The sequence below is a fragment of the Protopterus annectens genome, chromosome 7.part0 (assembly GCF_019279795.1).
Source record: "Protopterus annectens isolate FY-2018-M chromosome 7.part0, PAN1.0, whole genome shotgun sequence".
Classification (NCBI taxonomy): Eukaryota; Metazoa; Chordata; order Ceratodontiformes; family Protopteridae; genus Protopterus; species Protopterus annectens.
In genome coordinates, this window is record NC_056739.1 from 1,168,458,138 (window position 1) to 1,168,479,884 (window position 21,747).

General features: G+C 41.9%; 1 protein-coding gene across 2 annotated transcripts in view; it reads right to left on the reverse strand.

The window, feature by feature from the left end:
• Positions 1-21,747, reverse strand: part of LOC122806933 (zinc finger protein 2 homolog) — a 194,540-nt gene that overhangs the window by 75,447 nt on the left and 97,346 nt on the right. For both annotated transcript variants that reach the window (XM_044077765.1, XM_044077764.1), the window contains exon 4: positions 993-1,048. In XM_044077765.1, the coding sequence (XP_043933700.1) occupies positions 993-1,048 (56 nt within the window). The remainder of the gene's footprint in view (positions 1-992; positions 1,049-21,747) is intronic.

Here is a 21,747-nt window from a genome sequence, read left to right on the forward strand (position 1 = left end):
GTTCAAGGGTTTTCTGCTTAGCCCTACTCCATTCCCTGTTGATGCCAGGCTTCTGGAACTAAAGGGGGGATAGGCAATGGGCTATTTGTGCAGGCTGTCCCTCATTTCTGCAAGAGGGGCATTACCAGCATGCGGCCCCACCCCTCCACTAAAGCACATAGAGTGGTTTCCTCAGTCTCCACTGGTGAAATCTTACTTCGGTATGTACTCTCCAGGCATCAGCTGCCCTTCCCAGACCTGGGAAGAGGTAACTGGGCTGTGTTCCTTCACCTCTGGCTCCTCCAGTGATGGTCCTCCAAATGAATCCCAGTCGTCTGTGTCACTGTAAGGGCTCCAACCCTCTGAGTCATGGAGCCTGGCTTACTGCCTATCATTTTTGTTACAGGCAAATGTTTTGGCTTTATAATATGCATTATTTTTGTTATATGAATGCTCTTTTGCACACGTCTCCTTCTTATGTTTGAATACCAGTATTACTTTTGTTGTATGCAAACTGCTTCACCAGCATGTGTTTTGTTGTGCATTACTTCTGTATTCTGCGCTGCATATATCTGGTCTCTGAAGTCCAGGTCATGGATGAAAATGGCTTTGGGCCTGCCCACTTATCCAAATCACAAATAAATAACTGCCAGGGCAGTACTGCACAACAATTAAATGATGATAAGCCTAATATCTGCAGCAGACCTGGCTTGAAGTCCCACAGCTACTGATAATTATACATGAAAGCCGTGTGAGGACCTACTGAACTTCTTTTTAGGATTGCACCTTAAGGTATGTCTTGTGCGTACTACGGATAGCTTAGTTATCAAAGTGATCTAGTGAAAGTGCAAAAAAGAAACATTTCAGTTCATCTATAGCCTCTGCTTTTGTTTTCTTATACCCATCCACAATACAAAAGACTGGCTGGACATACTGACGTTATGCCTGGTATAGGCAGTTATGTACTAGACTAATGCTACACTGAAAGACAGGATGTAAAAAGTACTCATTACCATGAATTGTTGCAGCTCTGTCTCAGATGCACTGTGACTTGAAATCCCCAGGCTCTCTGAAATTAAACAACAAATTAGAAATATTAAACATTAGGAAACATTGTCTAGAAAGGCATTCTGAAAGTAAACAATTCCAATATTATTTACAAAAATCAGTAAGCACCACAAAGTAGATATCCTGCATACTCAGGACACAAAAAAGAAAGCTTCAAGAAGTGTTGGGAATATTGTAACAAAATGTCTTTATTAAAAGTGTGAAAATATACAGCACAACAAAAGATTGATACATCTTTGGCACAGTTTTATCTCTGTCTTTTCATAGATGTCATTCCTATATAATAAGAAGTTATGTACTTACCATAACGTTCCATGTTAGTTGTCTTCTTCTCGCCTTCTTTCTTGCTGGATGGGTTCGGAGCCGAACCTCGGCTCCGATTCGGCCAAATACTAAAGCTCGAGAGCTATTTTTACCGGCTCGAGGCTATCCTATGTCCCATAATGCTACGCGAAGTACACCCAGATCTCATTTGATAGCTAACACTATGGACAGACATGTCCCACTACTAGAAAAAGATAAAACTAAGAGCTATGTAGAACTATAAACCCTACAGCCTGTTTGTCACCAGGGCTACCAAAGGGGAAGAAGAGCTCTAGCTGAAGGGATAATCCTGGTGACAAGGAAAATCTCACCCAATACTCTAGGTCTTTTCCAGGCTAGGGGGATGGAGGGTGGGACACAAGAAAGAAGGCGAGAAGAAGACAACTAACATGGAACGTTATGGTAAGTACATAACTTCTTAATGTTAAGTTGTCAATCTTGCCTTCATTCTTGCTGGATAGGACAGCGTCCCTAGCACCTTAGTCCCGGGTGGCTCAATGGAACAGACTCTTGAGTACAGTGGAACCAAAATCAGCCCTATTTCTGGAGGCAATATCCAGTTTGTAATGAGAGATGAAGGTTTGAGGAGAGGCCCATGTGGCCGCTGCACAAATAGAATCCATAGGTAATCTCGCTTGAAAAGCAACTGAGGAAGCTAATGCTCTAGTTGAGTGAGCTCTAGGCTTGGTAGGGAGTTCCTTATGCCTCAATTGATAGGTTAAAGAGATAAGAGAGGTCAACCATCTTGACAAGGTCACTTTAGAAACCGGAAGGCTATGCTTCCCTTCAGCGTAAGATAAGAAGAGTTGCTCTGATTTTCTCGTTGGCTTGGTTCTATCCAGATAGAAACGTAGTTGCCTATGGACATCCAAACAATGTAATCTTCTCTCAGCTCTATCAGTGTAATTTGGAAAGAAAACTGGGAGATCAATGGTCTGATTCAGATTTTTTTCTGAGAGTACCTTAGGTAAGAAGGATGGATTTGTCCTAAGAGCCACTCTATTTTTGTGAAAAACAAGATAAGGGGAGGCGTACAGAAAGTGATTGTAGTTCCGAAACCCTTCTGGCTGAGGTAATAGCTACCAAGAAAAGTGCTTTCCACGAGAGCAGTTTTAACGAGCAGGAGGCAGCAGGCTCAAAAGGAGGTAGAATTAAAGACGACAGTACCAAATTTAGATCCCACGGTGGAGGAGGGTCTTTGACTGGGGGCCTAAGTAATAGGGTACCCTTCAGAAAGGCTTTGCAGAGCTTGTGGGACATAATACTAGACTCTGACAAGCCAACATGGAAATTTGCAATAGCCGCCAACTGGACTTTGATAGTGGCTGAAGAGGAACCTTTTTGAAAGAGTTCCGCTAGAAAATCTAGAACTGTTTGGACAGGGGCAGTAAACGGATCAACTTGGTTCTTTTCTGCCCAAACAGAGAAACGTTTCCATTTACTTGTGTACGTCCTTCTGGTGTTAGACTTGTGAGAGGCAAGGATAATCTGACGTACTGACGGAGAGATTAAGGGAAGTCTGGCTAGGGTTGGAAGTGGAGCAACCAAGCTGTGAGGTTGAGAGATGACAGGGATTGGTGCAGCCTGCCCAATTGATGGGTCAGAAGGTCTGGCACAGGGTCCAGATGCCAGGGCTGCTCCAGTAGATGACGTTGTAGGAACAGAAACCAGACTTGTCGGGGCCAGTAAGGGGCAATGAGGATCATCCTGGATCTCAAGGCAGTTGCTTTCTGGACTAATAGAGTGATTAAGGGAAAGGGGGGGGAGCATAAAGGAGACCCCTGGGCCAATCGTGGACTAGAGCGTCCCTGGGAGAGAGGCCCAGAAAAGGGAAGAGGGTGAAGAAGTCTTGACACTTGCTGTTTTGAGGGGTTGTGAAAAGGTCGCAGCAAGGCTGACCCCACTTTCTGAAGATTTGGTCCACTACTAGTTGGTTGAGAGACCACTCGTAGAGCATGAGAATGTCCCGCTCAGCCTGTCTGCTATGACATTGGACTTCCCGGGAATGTGTTTTACTACCAGAAACCGCTGAGAAGAGATCACCCATTGCCAGAGACTGAGCGCTTCCCGACAAAGAGGGTAGGACCTGGTTCCGCCCTGTTTGTTGATGTACCATACTACAGACATATTGTCTGTCTGTATTGCAATTGTCCCAGTGGGAAGAGAGTTCTGGAGAGCCTGCAACGCCAACAGCACCACTCTCATCTCCAGGACATTGATGTGCAAGTGGCACTCGAAAGGTTGCCATGTGCCCTGGACTGCCCTGCCCTGAAAATGCCCCCCCCCACCCGATCAGGGAGGCGTCCGTTGTCACGGTGGCAACCGGAGGAGGGAAAACAACCGGTCTGCCTTGAAGCACCTGGGGTGAGTCCATCCACCAAGATAGGTGTCGTTTGCAAGACTGAGTGATGAGAATCTTGTGTGACATGGGAAGCTGCTGAAAGGACCGTTGGGAAAAAAGCATCCACTGTAGTATCCACATATGAAAACGAGCTAGGGGGAGCAAGGTGATTGTTGCAGCCATCAGACCAAGCGTTTTCAGTACAAACCTGGCTTGGACCCTGTCCTCTTGTAGCAGGACTTGAACATGACTGCAAATGTCGTATACTCTTTGCGTAGGAAGTTTTGCTGACAACTCTACCGTGTTTAACACAGCGTCTATGAAGGTAATATGCTGACAAGGCGACAAGGCAGATTTTTTGAAATTTATAGAGATGCCTAGCACTTTGCAGGTTTGTACAGCGTAATCCCTGGCTTGAAGAAGCTGATGCCTGGTGGTGGCAGTAAGGAGCCAGTCGTCCAAATATGGAAACACCTGGAATCCTCGACGTCTCAAGTGAGCTGCAACCATTGCCATGCATTTGGTAAACACCCTGGGGGCTGTGGTGAGGCCAAAGGGCAGGGCTCTGAATTGGTAGTGACTGGCTCCCAGCCGGAAGCGGAGAAACCTCCTGTAGCGCCTGTTCATTTTGATATGGTAGCACACATCCTGAAGGTCTATAGAGCACATCCAATTGTCCTGACCCAGAAAGGGAAGAATGGACTGTAGCGTGACCATCCGGAATTTTGTTCTTTGAACCGATTTGTTCAGTCTGCTGAGATCCAAAATAGGTCTCCAGTCCCCTGTCTTTTTTGGTACCAAAAAGAATTTGGAGTAGATTCCGGATCCTTGTTGGTCTGCCGGGACTGGTTGGATGGCTCTTTTTAAAAGCAGCTTTGAAATTTCTTGTGCTGCTTGGTCTCTCAGACCGGGTGGAACGTCTGGAAGAGGCCCTTTTGGTTGATGTGGGGTGTGGATAACTGGGATTTTGTAGCCCTCGGATATGATCGACCATACCCATCTGTCCTGCGTAAGGGAGAACCAGGCTTCTGGGAAAGTCTTCCCTCGACTGCCTCCAAAGGTGGACAGTCGGGCAGCTCCTCAGGGGTGCTGAAAGGGTTTGTCAGAGAAAGATTCTCTGCTACCCTGATTCTGCAGACCCCCCCTGCCCCTAGGGTGGCATCTGTTGTTGTTCCCTCCTCTGCCTCTAGAGGGAAGCTCACCACATGTGTCCGGCAGAACTCCCTGAGGTTTGCGGAACCACATTTTCCCACCCTTTTGACCCTTAGGATACGGTCTAGAAGGGGTGGAAAAACAGACTCCCACGGCAGAGAGAGCCTTGCCTTCTTGTTCGCACCTGGTTAAGGTATCCTTCACTTGAGGTCCAAAAAGAGCAGAACCATCAAAGGGGATGTTAGTGAATGACGCCTTGACTGGGTCAGCAAAATTGAAGAGCCGCATCCAGGCGTGTCTCCTTAGAGCAACACCCGTACCTGCGGCTCTACTCGCTCCATCGGCTGCATAAGAGATGAGCCGCATGGAAGAGTTGATGATAGAGTTCAGGGTCCCTAGCTGGGAGTTGATCATTTCCTGAGACCCCACAGCTGTTGGGTCCTGCAATGTTTCACCCAGTTCCTTGAGAAGGTCCCTCTGAAGTCGGGTGAAATGGCATAAATAATTCAGTGACCGCATAGCAAAGGTCGCTGAGGAAAACATCCGCTTGCCGTACCTATTCATCGTCCTAGATTCCTTATTATGAGGATGGACAGGTACTGAAGGGTTAGCCAACTCCTTCTTAGTGGCTGCCGCTACCACCATGGCATCCACGGGGACACCCTTGGACAGAAACTGCTTATCTGTGGGAGCAGTAATAAATTTTGTGGGCCTCCGGGGAGTTGGTTCCATAGTATCTGGAGCCGTCCACGCCTTCCGAGCCACTACTTCCATAAGTGAGTCGAAAGGCGGGGACACCCAGGAGGTGGAAGGGCGAGAACAGAAGGCATCCAGGTACACCGACTCGTCCTCGGATGGGTTAAGGGCAGACCAGTTCCCCCTCTGTTTGAGAATCTCTAAGATGTCAGAGAAGGAGACATCCTCAGAGGGGGACCTTGGGGACCCTTCCGAATCATCCAGGTCGGTGTCAGATGTCACTGACTCAGGAGAGTCAACATGTTTCCTCTTACATGTCCTCTTCCGAGGGTCAGTGGAGGCCTCGGAAGAGGAAGAAATGCCCAATGGGGCAGCCTGGAGCATCGGTTCTCCTCGCTTGGGGTCAGGAGGGTAGGCAGGGGCCAAAGCAGGCACCGTGGAGGGAGGGGCCGAGGAGGCGGACCGTGGTGCCAGTATAGGAGCCAACACACTCCTCATCACCTCAAAGGCGCCCCTGTCAGGCAGGGAAGAAGGATCCAACTCCGAGGAGATGAGAACTCCCCCCTGGCACCGAGAGGGACGGCTCCGAGGCCGATGTCGGGGCCGAACTCACCTGGGCCGAGGCTCCGAGAGGGAGACCGGGGTCGGACCAGGGTCCGATGCCACTCGCACCCTCGGAGCCGACGAGGGAGTCTCGGCGCCAGGATCCCTCCAAGGATGGAGCCAAGGACGGGATCGGAGCCGACGAAGGAACCGACAACAGGGGGATCGGTTCCGACACCCCCACAGTACTAACCTCAACGACCTCTGGCTCCGAACTCAGCAGGGTAGTCAAAGGAGGAACTTGAGCGGGTGTAGGGGTAGCCTCTGTCTGTTGAGACGGGCTATGTAGCAACTGGGCCAGTGCCTGCGACTTTAAAAGCCGGCTGACTACCCTCTTGAGGTCATGGTCTGAAAGCCTGGAAGACCTAGAGGAATGAGATCTATGGCTCCACTCCGACAAGAGTGGGGACTTTGGAGCCAATCTAACCGACTCGAGAGACGGAGACCTAGAGTGCTTTCTGCTCGGGGACGGCCCCGACACTAAAGTCGGAGCCGACTGAGGTCTAGATGCCTCGGTTCCGGCCGGAACCGACGAGGCAGCAAGAGCACCGCTCGGCACCGGCTCCAAACATGGAGCCGACGATTTGGCGGTCTTTGAAGGTTTCCAGCCATGGTCTTAGCCGGGGAATCTTCAGGCTTTAACAAGCCTCTAAGCATGAGTTTGTTTCTGTGCTCCTGCAGGACTCTAGGGCTAAAAGCATGGCAGATGGAACAAGAGTCCTGCAGGTGCAGAGGGCCCAAACAATACACACAAGAAGTGTGACCGTCTGTCAGAGACATCTTCTGACAGCACGAGTCACACTTCTTGAAACCCGATACCTTAGTATCCTTAGACATACTGTAAAAAAACAAACACACAATACACTAAATTATAATAACAATTACTATAACAGAGGGAACTACACTAAGTAGAGGGGCAGAATTACACACACACACACACACACACACACACACACACACACACACACACACACACACACACACACACACACACACACACACACACACAACAACCAGGGGAAAACTGTACTACAAGGGGAGGATCAGAGGCCCAACCACCTTAAGGGTGGAGTAAAAGGGAGATTAGCAACTAAAAGAAGGGGGGAAAGACTAGTCGCTAACTACACTAATACTAAAGAGACAAAAAAGGATAAAAGACTGACTAAAAACTACCTCAAAAGTTATTAATAAAAATATACGACCTGAAGCCGGTGAAAATGCAATCTCATAGCTAAGCGGCAAAAGAGATCTGGGTATATTTCGCCTAGCCAAACAAATGGTGCCCACTTCTTTTTGAATTAATTAATTATTCATATTAGTGCTTGAGTATTCATGGGAAGTGGTATTTATTGCATAGTATTGTTTAATTTTGAACCAATGAATTTAAACTGGTTGTTATTTAAGTTTGAATGTCTTTACAATTACTTGTTCTGAGGAAGTCATACTATTTGATGAAAGCGCTTAACCTGTGGTTTTTGTGTTAATAAACCTTTTCTGTGGACCCGCAACGTTGTGCTCCTTTTGGTTATTTATTACATATTTTGCCTAGCATTATGGGACATAGGATAGTCTCGAGCCAGTAAAAATAGCTCTTGAGCTTTAGTATTCGGCCGAGTCGGAGCCGAGGTTCGGCTCTGAACCCATCCAGCAAGAATGAAGGTGAGATTGACAACTTAACATCTAAGAATACTTCCATCTATAAACGCTAGAAGAGATATACTAGTGCTTAAATTTACATAACCATGTATGGATACAAGGAACATCTCAGTCCATGTTATATCTTTAACTCAAGCGTAACTAATATCAATAGTCAGAATAATGTCCCACTTGTTATTAAAGTATCTACCAGCAAAAAAAAAATAAAAAAATACTTCACACAAATACTCGCCTGCAGACAGCTGAAGCCACAATTAGAAATGTCTTAGTATCTAAGCTTAAATACACCTCTCCCCTTCTAGTATGTGTTCAGAACTCAATGCCAAATGCTTTTCCATCTGTACTGATAATGGCTCCTGCTAGAAGTAGGGAATACCACTGTGTAACTCTCACTAGAGCAAAATAGCTTTCTGTAAGTGAAAAGTTGTTTGCTCCCTGGCTGTACACCACTGACTTCAATGGCTGACGTTGTATCTCTTACATACTGGTCTATAGTGAGTTGAGTGTACTGTACACACAAGCGTCTAATCTTAAACCAGTTAAGTGCTTTTGTTCTATAAATTCTGCAACTTCATCAGAACTGTTACAAACTGCAAATTATATGAATTTAAAATTCTGCTACTATGTCAGTAACAACAAACCAATGGTTGAGTGGCAATTGCCACACCCCTTAAAGCTCTACTAAACTAAAATGTACAACATATATAAACATTAATAAATCACACTTTAAAAATCATTAAATAAACTATTTTAAAACAAATACCAGCAATTTTCCTTGCTCATCAACATAATGTTTTAACTATACTTGAAATGAATGCAGTTTTATAATGGAAGTAATAGATAACATTTCATTTAGACCTGGTGCAACAGTCACAGAGGGGGAATGCGAATAGACACTCCAAGCAAACTGGATGGTAAACCCTTTGGAAACTAGTGAAGTCAACCTGGAAGAAGTTTGTCTACAAATCGTCACTAATCTACAAGGTGAATTTAGAATATACAACTATACTGAACAATTGCTGGAGGGAGATTATACTAATTTATTGGACAGAGGGTTTACATGTTTACCAGCAAAGAAGGCTAAAGTGACAGATAGTCTTATAGACTTAAAACTGTATATTAGAAAACTGAATTTTAATTAACGTTTTATAACTAGTGGTGATACAACTGATTTAGTCAACCATACACAAAGGTCTAACACTTTAAATCCAGCTATTCACCTTACACTTCAGTTATTTGAGAGAATTTGTGAGCTTGATATTAGACGTTCTGTAGCATATCTGTCATGTTCCCTGTGAAACAATATGATGGAATTTTACTGGGAACTGTTAAACAACTTGTAGTAATAGGGGGTTGAGAATTATAAAACTAAACAAAGGTGGAGGTTTGAAATCATGAACAAAACAGATTACATTAACAGAATGAATTCTCTGTTATATGAAGATTCCTATGAAGAAGTGTCAAAAACAAGGTTAACATAGCACAAAACAAAATGTACATGGAGCAATATGCCTTGCTTGTGCAGGGCCAAATTGCTGAAGATGTATATAAATTTGGGAGTAAACTGACAATTCCTATTATTTTCGGTATTCCGGAAATCCATAAGGATATTTCAACCCCTCCCCCCAAACGGCCAACTGTAGATGCTGCAAAGTCCAAAAGACATCCTTTTATAAAATACCTAGACCTTATACTTAAGGAAGGGATCACTAAGCTGACATATCTCTGTAAGTATTCTTGGGATTTTCTAACCAAATTTAGGAATGTAGTCTATAGTGACAACTGAATCTTTATCACAGTTGATGTAAAGGATCTTTATACTATGATACCTCATAGATTGGATCCATACCTCTCAACTGTCCAGATCTTTACCTCATATTTTTGTCCTGTTCTTCATAAAATTTGTGGTTTTCTGGCAAATCAGTGAGGACTGAATTCACTAAATAGTGACAGACACTTGACTTAAAGATGTCATATCCTTCAGAAAATGCATGATAACACCCTTTCATTCTAGAATTGTTCTAAGTTTATAAGAGCAATATTTAAAATGTGTCCATATTTTGGGCTTTTATCCCCCCTCCACATTATTTTTGGCTTTGTCCAGATTTTTTTGTACTAAGAGGTTGGGAGGTATGATTGGGCCTTGATTAGTTCCATGAATTCCAGTTTGATACCATGGCATTGCTACATGATATGTCCAATATGATGATCAATTTGATGGAATTGGTTTTGGAAAATATTTATCTACTCTGAAGGGCAGTTATTTCAACACAGGACAAAGTTAGCTGAGGGTGTGACTTGTGTCCTCTTCTTCACAAATATAATTATAGCACAGTGGGAAAAGAAGTGTGTTCTCAACAGTCCCATTGCAAAATACTGGAATCTTTACACAAAACATTTGGATGTTACACTTTATGGGTAGATAACAAGGATATAACTGAGGAGTTTTTGTGCTATAGTACCACTGATTTTTTGCAATTTACACGTGCTCTAGATATGAATTCCATCAGTTACTTGGATATTGACATTCAAAGGGATTACACACAACAAAAATGTATCTCCAACATTTGTCTTATTCTAACTCACTTAAATTTTTGTAGAGGTCACCCTAAACTTCAGAAAAAGTGACGGTTAAGGACCAACTTGTCAGATTGGCAAGAATAGTGTCAGAATTCAACATTTTCGTCCTTGAGAGTGACAAACTATTGGATATGTTTGGTAGGAGGGAATATCCATTTGCTTTCCTGAAGCCTATTTATAAAGTTGTTGCAAAGCAAAAATTGGGGGTATATTGTCCCCCAATTATTACAGAAATAAAGTGGTAACACATCAAGAATTGGTGCACACAACTGTACACATGCACTTATAACTAACTACTGTATTGACAGTATGGCAATTAAAGATATTATTGAGAATAATTGGGCTTTACTTGTCCATAATGAAAATTAATAATAAGTTATGAAGAAGAGTCTGTATTAACTACAGGAGGTGGAAATGTTGTAAAACATATCTAGATGATATGAATGATCATAGCATGGTAGGTGACAACAATGAAAAGGTACATTTAAGTGTGGTTATTGTAACCAGTGTATACATATACTGGTGGCAGACAGTGTAGATATTAATCTATATTTGGTAAAAGCAAGAGTTCACTACTAGTGTAACTCAGAGTGTGTAGTAGAGATAAATGCCAGAAATGCCCAGATTTTCACATAGGAAAGATGGGGAAAAATCAAATCAGAGAACACATATATGAGCATGAATATGATATAGACAAATGGAAGAACAACAATGCTCTTTTTAAGCAACTTCAAAGTTTTGCAGCACATTATTTTTTACACTTTGTCATTGAAAAGTTAGAAAAATAGGTGAACCATGGGCTAAACAACTGGAGAAAAGAGAACTTTGTCGGCAGTTATTTTTGAATGTATAAATGAAATGTTATTACATTGCTTCTACTTAAAAATTGCATTCATATGAAGTACAGTTAAAAATATTATGTAGTTGAACAAGGGAAACTGGTGGTATTTGTTTTAAAAAGTTTATTTATTGATTTTTAAGATGTGATTTATTAATGTTTATGGATGTCATATACTTTAGTTTAGTATTACTTTAAGTGATATGGGGATTGCCATTTAATTACTGTTTTATCCGTTGTTGACATAATAACAAGAGTTTTTGAAGTCTTGAACATTGCAGTTTGTAGCAGTTCTGACGAAGTTACAGAAATTTACAGAACAAAAGCACTTAACTGGTTTTAGAATAAACGCTTGTGTGGTACAGTACTACGGTTCTTGTGGAACTGTTTTATTATTCATTGCTTTCTTTACTCACAGTGGTTTTGGCTCATGTTCTTTTGTATTTTGGTGAATGAATGTCATCAAACTACAGACCTATGAAATGAAAGATTTTAAGCTGGCAGTTCTATGGATTCTTGTGTCTTAGCTGGATGCCTAGCATCAGAGAAATATGGAGACTTAGTTTACTTGTCAAACCAAATATTCTTTTTTACTCTGGTTATATAGACTAAATTTTAGTATCTTTAAGTTAGTGGTGATGTGCAGGGGGTAAAGCTCCAACAATGTGCATGGCCATTTTTGTATTGAATTTTCTAGGTGAATTTACATTTGTTGACTGAATTTCAGTAAATGGAAACCTGCAGAATTATTGCTGTTAAAAATCAAACCAGTACCTTGCACAACCAATTATAACTCTACCTATCACACTCCTTAAAGGCCACAGTCAAAAGTAGACTCCTACATGCAGACTGTCAGTATGGAATTCCTTCAGTGCCACATCTAGAAATGATGCACATACATGATATGAAGACCTTTAACACTAAAATATTACACCATACAATGGAAACATTTGCAGTAGATGTTTTATTTATTTGAGTTTAACTGTGAGCAAGCTGGTCAAAGCCTTTTTTTCAGTCAAAATTCAAGCCAATAGCAGAGACAAACATATACATATAAACACACACAACACTCAAGTCTGAAAAAAAAAACAGTTGTCAATAAAGCATTGTCAAATCTTGAAGAAATGTATACAGTTAAGAATGGATAATATACGCAGTGGAACACCTTGTGTGCTGAAGATGAGCTGAGGTTAATAAAAATAGCATATGCAGTATTGTGAAATATATACAACTAATACAAAGAGAATGATCTCTTATGAAAAGCAAGCATGGACGGTTAAGGCTGTGACCTGTAGTTCTTGTGGCACAGGGTTTAATTTCCTCAGCCCTCATTTGCCTACTGTGTGACCTTGAGTAGGTCACTTAACCAGATATTGCCCCTGGCTCACCCTGAAGTGATTGTGTATACATTGGGCCTACCTGGTTAACAAATTGGTATTACTATTCATAATTTTGGAAGAAGGGTGTGTGCATTCAAGAGAATATTATGATTAACTGTTGTCACTGAAGCAGCTGCACTTTTGTTTACAGACAGCTTGAGATGCTTGCAGAGTTCAAGGAAGCTGTCTTGAAAAGAGTGAATTCCATGTGCCCGGGGCAGATAATTCTGTACTTTTGGCATGTGGTGGTCAGTAGAATTAATTTAGTAGAATTAATTCCAAATCCTTAGGAATGAGACAAAAAAGCAGTTCTCCTAGATAAAAATAATTATTTCCTACAGCTACAAAACAGGCATCACAAACAACAACCAAAGTAATTCTGGGCAGGAATAAATAAGCTACTCCACCCTGGCAGACCATCCACCTCACCTCCAACCTCCACTAGTGAAATCACAAATATACCAGACACATTTAACAAATACTTCATAGAAACTATTTCTAATCTTGTTCAAAAACAGCCCACATCCACCACCACTAATTACCTAGTACCTGTAGACAGACCCAAAATAACCTTCCAGTTTCAACCCATCCCTACCAACTATGTCAAAAGGTTGCTATCCAAACATAAACCTACTACACTAGCAGCTGATAGGATATCTGCTGAATGCCTTCAGTTGGCTGCCAATTAACTTGCCTTCCCTATATCCATCCTTCTAAACAGATCTATCTCAGAAACCTCAATACCACCCATCTGGAACACCTCCTATATTATCCCCCTCCAGGCGGTACCTCCACCAACCTCACCAACAATCGCCCCATAGCCATCTTGCCTCCACTACCTAAAATACTTGAGAAATGTATACACCACCAACTTATGCCACACCTGCTTAACAACCAACTTCTCTATCTTACCCAACATGGATTTTGGCTTTCGCATAGCATAACCACCGCCCTACTCTCTTTTACAAACCTCATCAACCAAAACAAACACACAGGCAGTCCAACTTCTGCCATATTCTTGGACCTATCAAAGGCCTTTGATATGGTCAACCATCTTAAACTAGTACAAGCCCTTACCGACCTTGGTCTTAGTAACCAAGCATTAGCTTGGATTCAGAACTATTTACAAGGAAGACAACAAGCAGTTTGGTGAGACAACAACCTATCCACACTGTTACCCATCACCACAGGAGTCCCACAAGGTTCCATTTGAGGTGCCCTCCTATTCCCTATTTTCAGCAATAACCTCCACAACATCTGTCAAGATGCAACAGTTATACAATACGCTAATGACTCAACACTTGTCTGTTCAGCCAATGATCCTCAGAAACTCCTCTCTATAACCCGAAAAGCCTTCCATACCACTGAAAACTGATTTCTTAACAAAAACCTAATACTAAATCCCCCAAAAACCAAACTGTTGCTATTTACACCTAACAAATCTACTACAATACCCAGCCCATTTAATATTGTGTCCAGAGATGGGGCTGTCAAATCCCCTGACACTCGCGCTAAATTGCTAGGAGTGACCATTGATAATAACCTCAAATTTGATCAGCATATAAATCAAACCATTAAAAATGTCCACAAAAAACTGAGTAGTCTATATAAAAATAAACCATTTCTAACACAACCTGCTAGGATAACAATTGCTCAAACTCACCTCCTTTCCACACTGTTTTATGCCTCACCCATTCTCACCAACTTACCCAAAACCAAAATTGTCAAACTCAACACCTGTTACAATCAAATTGCAAAAATTTGCTACCGGTGCTCCTTACCAAGCCCACCACTGCCATTGCCTAAAACAACTTGGCTGGCTTGAATTCCCTAATCGCCTAATTATCATCAACTTTCCTTTGCCCACAATCTCCTACTACTCCCAGACAAAACTCCAGCTCTGGCCAATCTACTAGAACTACAAGCTAAAACTAGACAACTTCGCTCTAGCGACAAAAAAATTAATCACGTTCACCAAGACCAACAACACAGCAGGGGACTCCCTCTTCCCTAACTACATAGGCAAAATTTGGAACACCCTACTTACTGCTATTACCTCAGCAGACTTAAAGATTACATTTAAAAGACTCCTGAAAGAACACCTAAAGCACACATGGATATGCACATGTTCCCCACCTGGCTGACCCTCCCCCCTCCCCTTAGTCTTGCTCTCTGACTTCAGCTTCATCAAAATAATGTGACTTCTCTAGCTTCCTTCCAGTTCCACCTCTAATTCTAACCCCTTAGTCAATACCTATATGTCACTGCAAGGACACTCTTATCTATTCACTACACTTTCCTCTTTACACCTTTACTCTTACGCTATACTTAAGCTACTTACTCCTCCTGCTTTTCTTACTTAACCTGTTATCCAATTTCTCATCTCTGTCTCTTCTCCTGCTACTATACTCCCTACTATGTCTAACCTTTGCTCTCTTTGTTGCTATACTCCCTACTGTGGCTAACTTGCTCACAAGTCAACTGTATAAAGTAAAAAATGCAACCCCTGCTAACAATGTTCACCATTATGTAATGCCTCAACCTAAAACTGTAAAAGATGTGTTCAGTCTACGTAAATATGTTAAATCTTAAGCTTCAATGCTATGTTACTAGTCAATGTTAAGTTTGGTACTATGTACATTTGAATGCTTCTGTATACACCTTATATTTTGCTTAAAATATAACTGTGGAAATTTTCTTTCAGGGCTTCTACTAAAAACGTAGATGCATCCAGTTGGACTTTCCCGGTCAACAAATGTAAAATAATAATAAGATAATAGTAGTTTGCAGGTTGATGTGTTAAGAAAGAAGGAAGTTCTTTAATGAACTGGAAACCAGTTAACTTTCTGAACTGAAATACAGTGGTGATCTTGTTTTTCTGCAAGGTGAATAAACCTAAGGATTTCATTTTTCAGTTAATTTGTGTTATTTATTTTTGTATTATATAAGCACTTAGAATAGTTTTGAGGGCATGAACTGCTGAACAATACCCCAAACTACACATTGGGACACTTGCTTACAATACATCTGACTTCAGGAGATAAACAATTAGACATTTTTGTGGGACATTTTAAGTTTATCAGTACTTCCTGTGTTTAAATATCAGTATGGGAATAGAAGAAGAGGAGTTTTTCAATTATCAGATCTCGGTATCTTTACTTGTTTATTGTAGCTAAAAGTATTGCTATTGGGGTCAGTAACTGTAAGAAAAGTTGCACATTGGTGTCTTTTTGTACTACCCAGTAGCATGACTTAGATTTTTCTTTATTAATAGCTCACCAATTTAATGGGAATCCACTTCCAGAGCATGCTAAAGTTTGTTTGTAGAGAACTTTGGAATGAGGAGACTTTTTATGTGAGTTAATAAGCAGAAAAGTCTACATACGGTAGTAAATTTGTTTGGTGTTAAGACTGCAAGAAAGTTGTTAATAAAAAGAGAAGGGAAGTTAGGAGTCAGCCATGTGCTATGCCTTTGGTAACTGGATCAGAGATGGAGAGGATGAGCCCAGAGGTGGCAAAAAAAAAAAGTTCTTTCATTAAAGTTATTTACCCAAGGGCACACATTATCAGAAAATTCAAAGTATTTCTAGGCTGAGTAAAAATATGCCATGAAGAACATTATCATTTTTTTTAGATCTAAGAAGATAGCTGATGTTAACAGAGATTGTACCATGTTTGAGATCATTTGTTTTATGTAGAGTATAGATACCTGTAATAGAATGTATGTGAGACTAAATCCAAGATGATTAGTAGAAAGAATATTATAGGTTTGGATGTGCTGCAAACCTTGTTAGTATAGAATTTTTTTCTACAAAATTAGCTAGACTGTAGATGTTAGATAAGGGCTGGAATGCATTAATTGAGGATGGGTCATTAACTTTAAGAACTGGGATACAGGCCAGTACTTGAAGCTCTGTGGAATGGCACATATAGTTAATGAAAGACCAAAAATAAAAGTAATTTGTTTGGCACTTCCCAGATACTAAAAATCTCTTAAATTCCTCAATATTACTACATTTAATGGTATACAAACAAAACAATCACTTACTTTAAATATCTCGATTTATGAATTGACCAATCACTAACTTTGAAAAATTAAGGGCAGAAATGACCCCGCTGATCTTCTGGATTAGAAAAATCTCACTCCATCTAGCTCAACCAGAGCAGCAACAGGCAAATGAGTCCTACTAGCTTTGAATATGGATGCCTTATTACAGCCACTGCCTCTAAGAAAAATGCTTCCACTTTACAGACTATTGAAAAGAAAATCTGTTGCTTTATCTAACTCCCCCTCACATTGGCACCACTCCCAGACCCTCACATAACCAAATGGCTCCCAGTTAAGTGTAGAGTCTACCTTCTTCTAGGCTACCTCATTAAACTCCTGCAACCAGATGTCTTCCCATCATAGTCAGCAAACTATATACCAAACACACCCACTACAATCTCAGGCACGTCTCATCAGTGTCCACCTCTCTCTCTAAGCCCCTCAAACCAGACTATCTTGTAGAAGGCCATTCCTTCTCCATCCTTGCACCACAACTATAGTAGTCCCTCCCCTCCAAATTAAAGGAACAGCAATCCCATTTTCTCACATTCAGAGCTCAACTTAAAAAGATTCCTCCAAAAATAATCTGAGTGTAGTTGCTTCTGAGCAGGCCACATCCAGCAAACCTCCCCTTCCTCCATCTCTTCATACCTTCTCAGCCTTTAACAACTCTCTCCCTGCAATACCCCCACACACATTTTTTTTTCTTAGGGAAACTTTCCATTTTACCACCGCAGGAGACATATTATCTATAAATATGTATAAAATATTTTGCCAAATGTTTACAACACTTTGCATACTTTGTCATCGTTGTGCAATTATTTAGCAGCAATACTGACATCCTACCTCAACATTTTTAATATTTCTCAATGGCACTCACCATGATGGAAACATTATATGTCATTATATGCAACACTCTTTTATAAAAGTTTACTGCTGTTTTTGTACTTTCTCCTACCACTTATAAATTGTATCTTCTTTGTGAAATATTGTACATGGGGTGCATCTGAAAAGGGTCACTTCTGACCAGTGTACTACTCCAGTAAACAAACATATTTAAAAATAAATGTAAGAGGTTTGGTAAGATTGGTAAAAACACTGCAACACCAACTCATACCTAAAAACTGAAGACTCAAACGCACTCCACCGGCAGCGATGAATATCCACAGACAAAAGATTGATTTTTTTTAAAGAGGTTTTGTTCTTTAATTTCATTAGACCTTCATTAGAAAAAAATCTCAACTGTATCAACACCATTTAAATAATCCTCCAAACAAGTCAAATGATCCATTCAGACTAACAGAAAAGTACAGTTTTGTACCTAGCATAAATGTAGATGTTCGAAGATCCACATTGCTGCAGTCCTAACACTTGGGTAGTCCACTGTCCCAGTCGGCCCGAATACCAAAGTATATGGCTGACGTCGGTCAAGGCGCATTAGTCTGACGTCAGGGTACAAATGCGCATGACCGACGTCATATCCTCAGTCTTTTCTTGCCCCAGATGTCAGAAGACCCTAAAAAGATAAGGCTAAAACCAAAAAACACCACACACTCCTGCACCAAATATATATACAATATACACAAATTTACAAGAGTATAACCTCACCCACACAACCACCCCTAAACACAGAGGGGAAGGAGGGAGGGTAAATTGGACTGCACCAATGTGGATCTTCGAACATCTACATTTATGGTAGGTACAAAACTGTACTATGTTCTTCATACCACATTGCTGCAGTCCTAACACTTGGGTAGAATCCCAAAGCAGAGGTAAGGGAGGCTGGCAAATCATAAGGAAGCAGGAGCTGACAACATGCCCTGCAAAATAGCCGTGGCAAAACCAGCCCTAGATTTAGAGTAGAGAAGAAGGTGGTAATGCTTAGAGAAAGTATGCACTGAACTCCAAGTAGCTGCCTCCAAAATATCCTTAGTTGCCACCCCCCTTAGAAATGCTGTTGAAGTGGCAGTAGCCCTAGTGGAATGAGGCCTAATCCCAGCTGGAATCTCCTTGCCATGATGGGAATAACAAAATGCAATGCAAAACCCAATCCACTTAGAAATAGTTTGTTTTGACACAGGCTTGCCCTGAGAACTCAAAGCAAAAGAAACAAACAACTGCTGAGACTGCCTAAAATCCTTAGTCCTGCTTAAATAATAACGCAACTGCCTGTGTACATCTAAAGTGTGCAAAATCTTTTCCCCCTTATTTTGGGGATCTGCATAAAAGGTAGGCAAATGAATAGTTTGGTTTAAAGCCACACTAGAAACCACTTTAGGCATAAAGGAAGGATTAGTACGTAAAGATACCCTATCCTTATGAAAAATCAGGAAAGGCTCAACCGCCATAAGGGCCTGCAATTCAGACACCCTTCTTGCAGATGTAATGGCTAACAAAAACGCAGTCTTCCATGACAAATATTTCAATTCAGCAGTAGCTGCAGGCTCAAAAGGTTGTAGAGTGAGTTTCTCCAACACAAAATTGAGGTCCCAAGCAGGAGTAGGAGCTCTACGTGGGGTCTTATATTCTTTGCCCTCTAAGAAATTGCTTGAACAAAGGATGAGAAAACAATGGTGGGTCACAATCATAGTGAGCTGAAATTGCTGCAGCATGAATCTTAATGGAAGAGAAAGACAAACCTTTGTCCAATAACTCAGTAAGATATTGAAGAGCCACACTCAAATTTGGCTCAGAAACATCCAAATCCTTTGCTGCACACCAAAATAAAAATCTCTTCCATTTTCCTGCGTACACTTTCCTTGTACTAGGTCTTCTGGCTTCCATAATCACATTCAAAACTTGTTGAGGAAGCTGAGACCTGCTATGGTTCAAAACAGAATATGCCAAGCTGTTAGATGGAGAGAGTGAAGCTTGACATTGAGCAGATGCCCGTCCTTCTGAGACAATAGGTGTGGAATCAAAGGTAAGGGCCATGGAGGCTTCCTTACCAGACTCCTCAGCAATGGGTACCAGTGCTGCCGAGGCCAATCTGGAGCTATTAAAATCATCCTTGGCTTGTCTTGTCTGACCTTTAGAAGTACCTTTGGGAGGAGAGGCAGAGGTGGAAAGGCATACACATGAAGATTTTTCCAACTGAAAGAAAGAGCATCCACTTTCCAGGCTGTGTGATGAAACCTTTCGTGCAAAACTTTGGCAGCTGGTGGTTTAGTGGAGAAGCGAACAGATCTATGTCTGGAGTTCCCCATGACACTGTCAATGTCTGAAATACATGAAGATCCAGTTTCCACTGTGGGGATCCATGATTTGCCTGCTTAACACATCTGCTAAGGAGTTCTGTGCTCCTGGCAGAAACCTTGCTTGAAGATTCAGCTGCAAGCTTAACGCAGTCTCCCACAAAATCATTGCTTGCCTGCATAGAGGATAAGAATGTGTTCCCCTTGTTTGTTGATGTACCACATGACAGTTGTGTTGTCTGTTAGAATCAACACCTGCCCTGGAAGAAGTAAATCCTTGAAAGCCAGTAATGCAAACTGGACTGCTAACATCTCCTTCATGTTGATATGTAGATGCTGCAGTCTGGCAGGCCACTTGTCTTGTATCCACTTTCCATTCAGATGAGCTCCCCAAGCTGTGTCTGAGGCATCTGTCGTTAGAATCTGACTCGCCTCTGGCCGGGTCACAGAGAGTCCCTTGTTTAGGTGACATTCCTGAGCCCACCACAAAAATTCCTTTTGAATGCAAGGTATTATTTGAATGACAGTGTCCAAATCCTGGCAGTGCTGTGTCTATACATTTTTGAGATACCATTGTAGCTTCCTCATATGCAGTTTGGCATTGGGAAGTACCAGAATACAAGATGCCATGAACCCTAAGGCTTGAAGGACTGTCCTTGCAGTCAGCCCGGACTGATGAGATAGTTGATGGAAGTAAAGAGAAAGATTCTTTTGTTTGTCCGGGGTTAAAAGGCCATCTGGGTTGCTGTATTCAGTCTCACACCCAGAAAGCACATGTCTTGAGAGGGTACTAGACTGGACTTTATTTCGTTCACAGAATACCCTAGGCATCTTAGCACTGCTATCACATATTCCAAATGCTGAAGAAGCACGTCCCTTCCTTGAGCCAGAATCAGGCAATCGTCCAAATAAGGATAGATTTGTATTCCTTTTAGCCTGAAGAAAGCTATCACTGGAGCCAGAACCTTTGTGAATACTCTGGCAGTAGATAAGCCAAAGGGCAATGCAGAGAACTGATAATGAGAATTCCCAGCTCGAAAACGCAGATACTTCCTGCAAATTAGTCTGATAGGAACATGAAGGTAAGCTTCCTTGAGATCCAAAGTTACCATCCAGTGATCTTTGCCCAGCAGAGGTAAAAGCTGTTGTAACGTCAACATTTTGAACTTGGGAATGTCCAGATAAGTGTTGAGGACAGACAGATCCAAAATTGGTCTCCACGTGTTCCCCTTTTTGGTACTAGGAACAGGCGAGAATAAAATCCTAGGCCCCTTTCTGGCACAGGAACCGGCTGAATGGCCCCTATTTGGAGCAACAGAGAAATTTGCTTGTGAGCCTCTTTCCTTTGTTGAGGAGGAATGTCTGGCATGCCTTTGAAAGGAGGCAAGGTATGGAAATAAAACCTGTAACCGTGGTGAATGATATCCAATACCCATCTGTCATGGGTAATTAAACTCCAGTTTTCTTTGAAAAGTGCCAACCTTCCTCCCAAAGGTGCTGCCAGACGAGAAGATTCTGGCAGCTGAAAAGGCAGGTCATTGTGTCTGTTTACGAAAGGACTGACCCCTGCCCTCACCAGAAGACTGAGCAGGTGAACTCCCTGTTCTAGGCCTAAGAGAAGCTTGAGCTCTGCCTCTACCACGCCTAGACCTACCCCTAGACTGGGAATCATAAGCAGGATATGTCCACCCCTTGGTAGGCCAATTTCTACTAACCTCCGGAGCCTGAACCTGCAATGACTCTTTAACAGTCAGCATAGACTTAGCCTTGTCTTCCATTTTCTTTAGAACTGCTTCCACAGGCGAACCAAACAACACATCAGATTGTAAAGGAGCATCTAAAATCCTTGTTTTCACATGCTCAGCTAAATTCTGATCCCTCAACCAGGC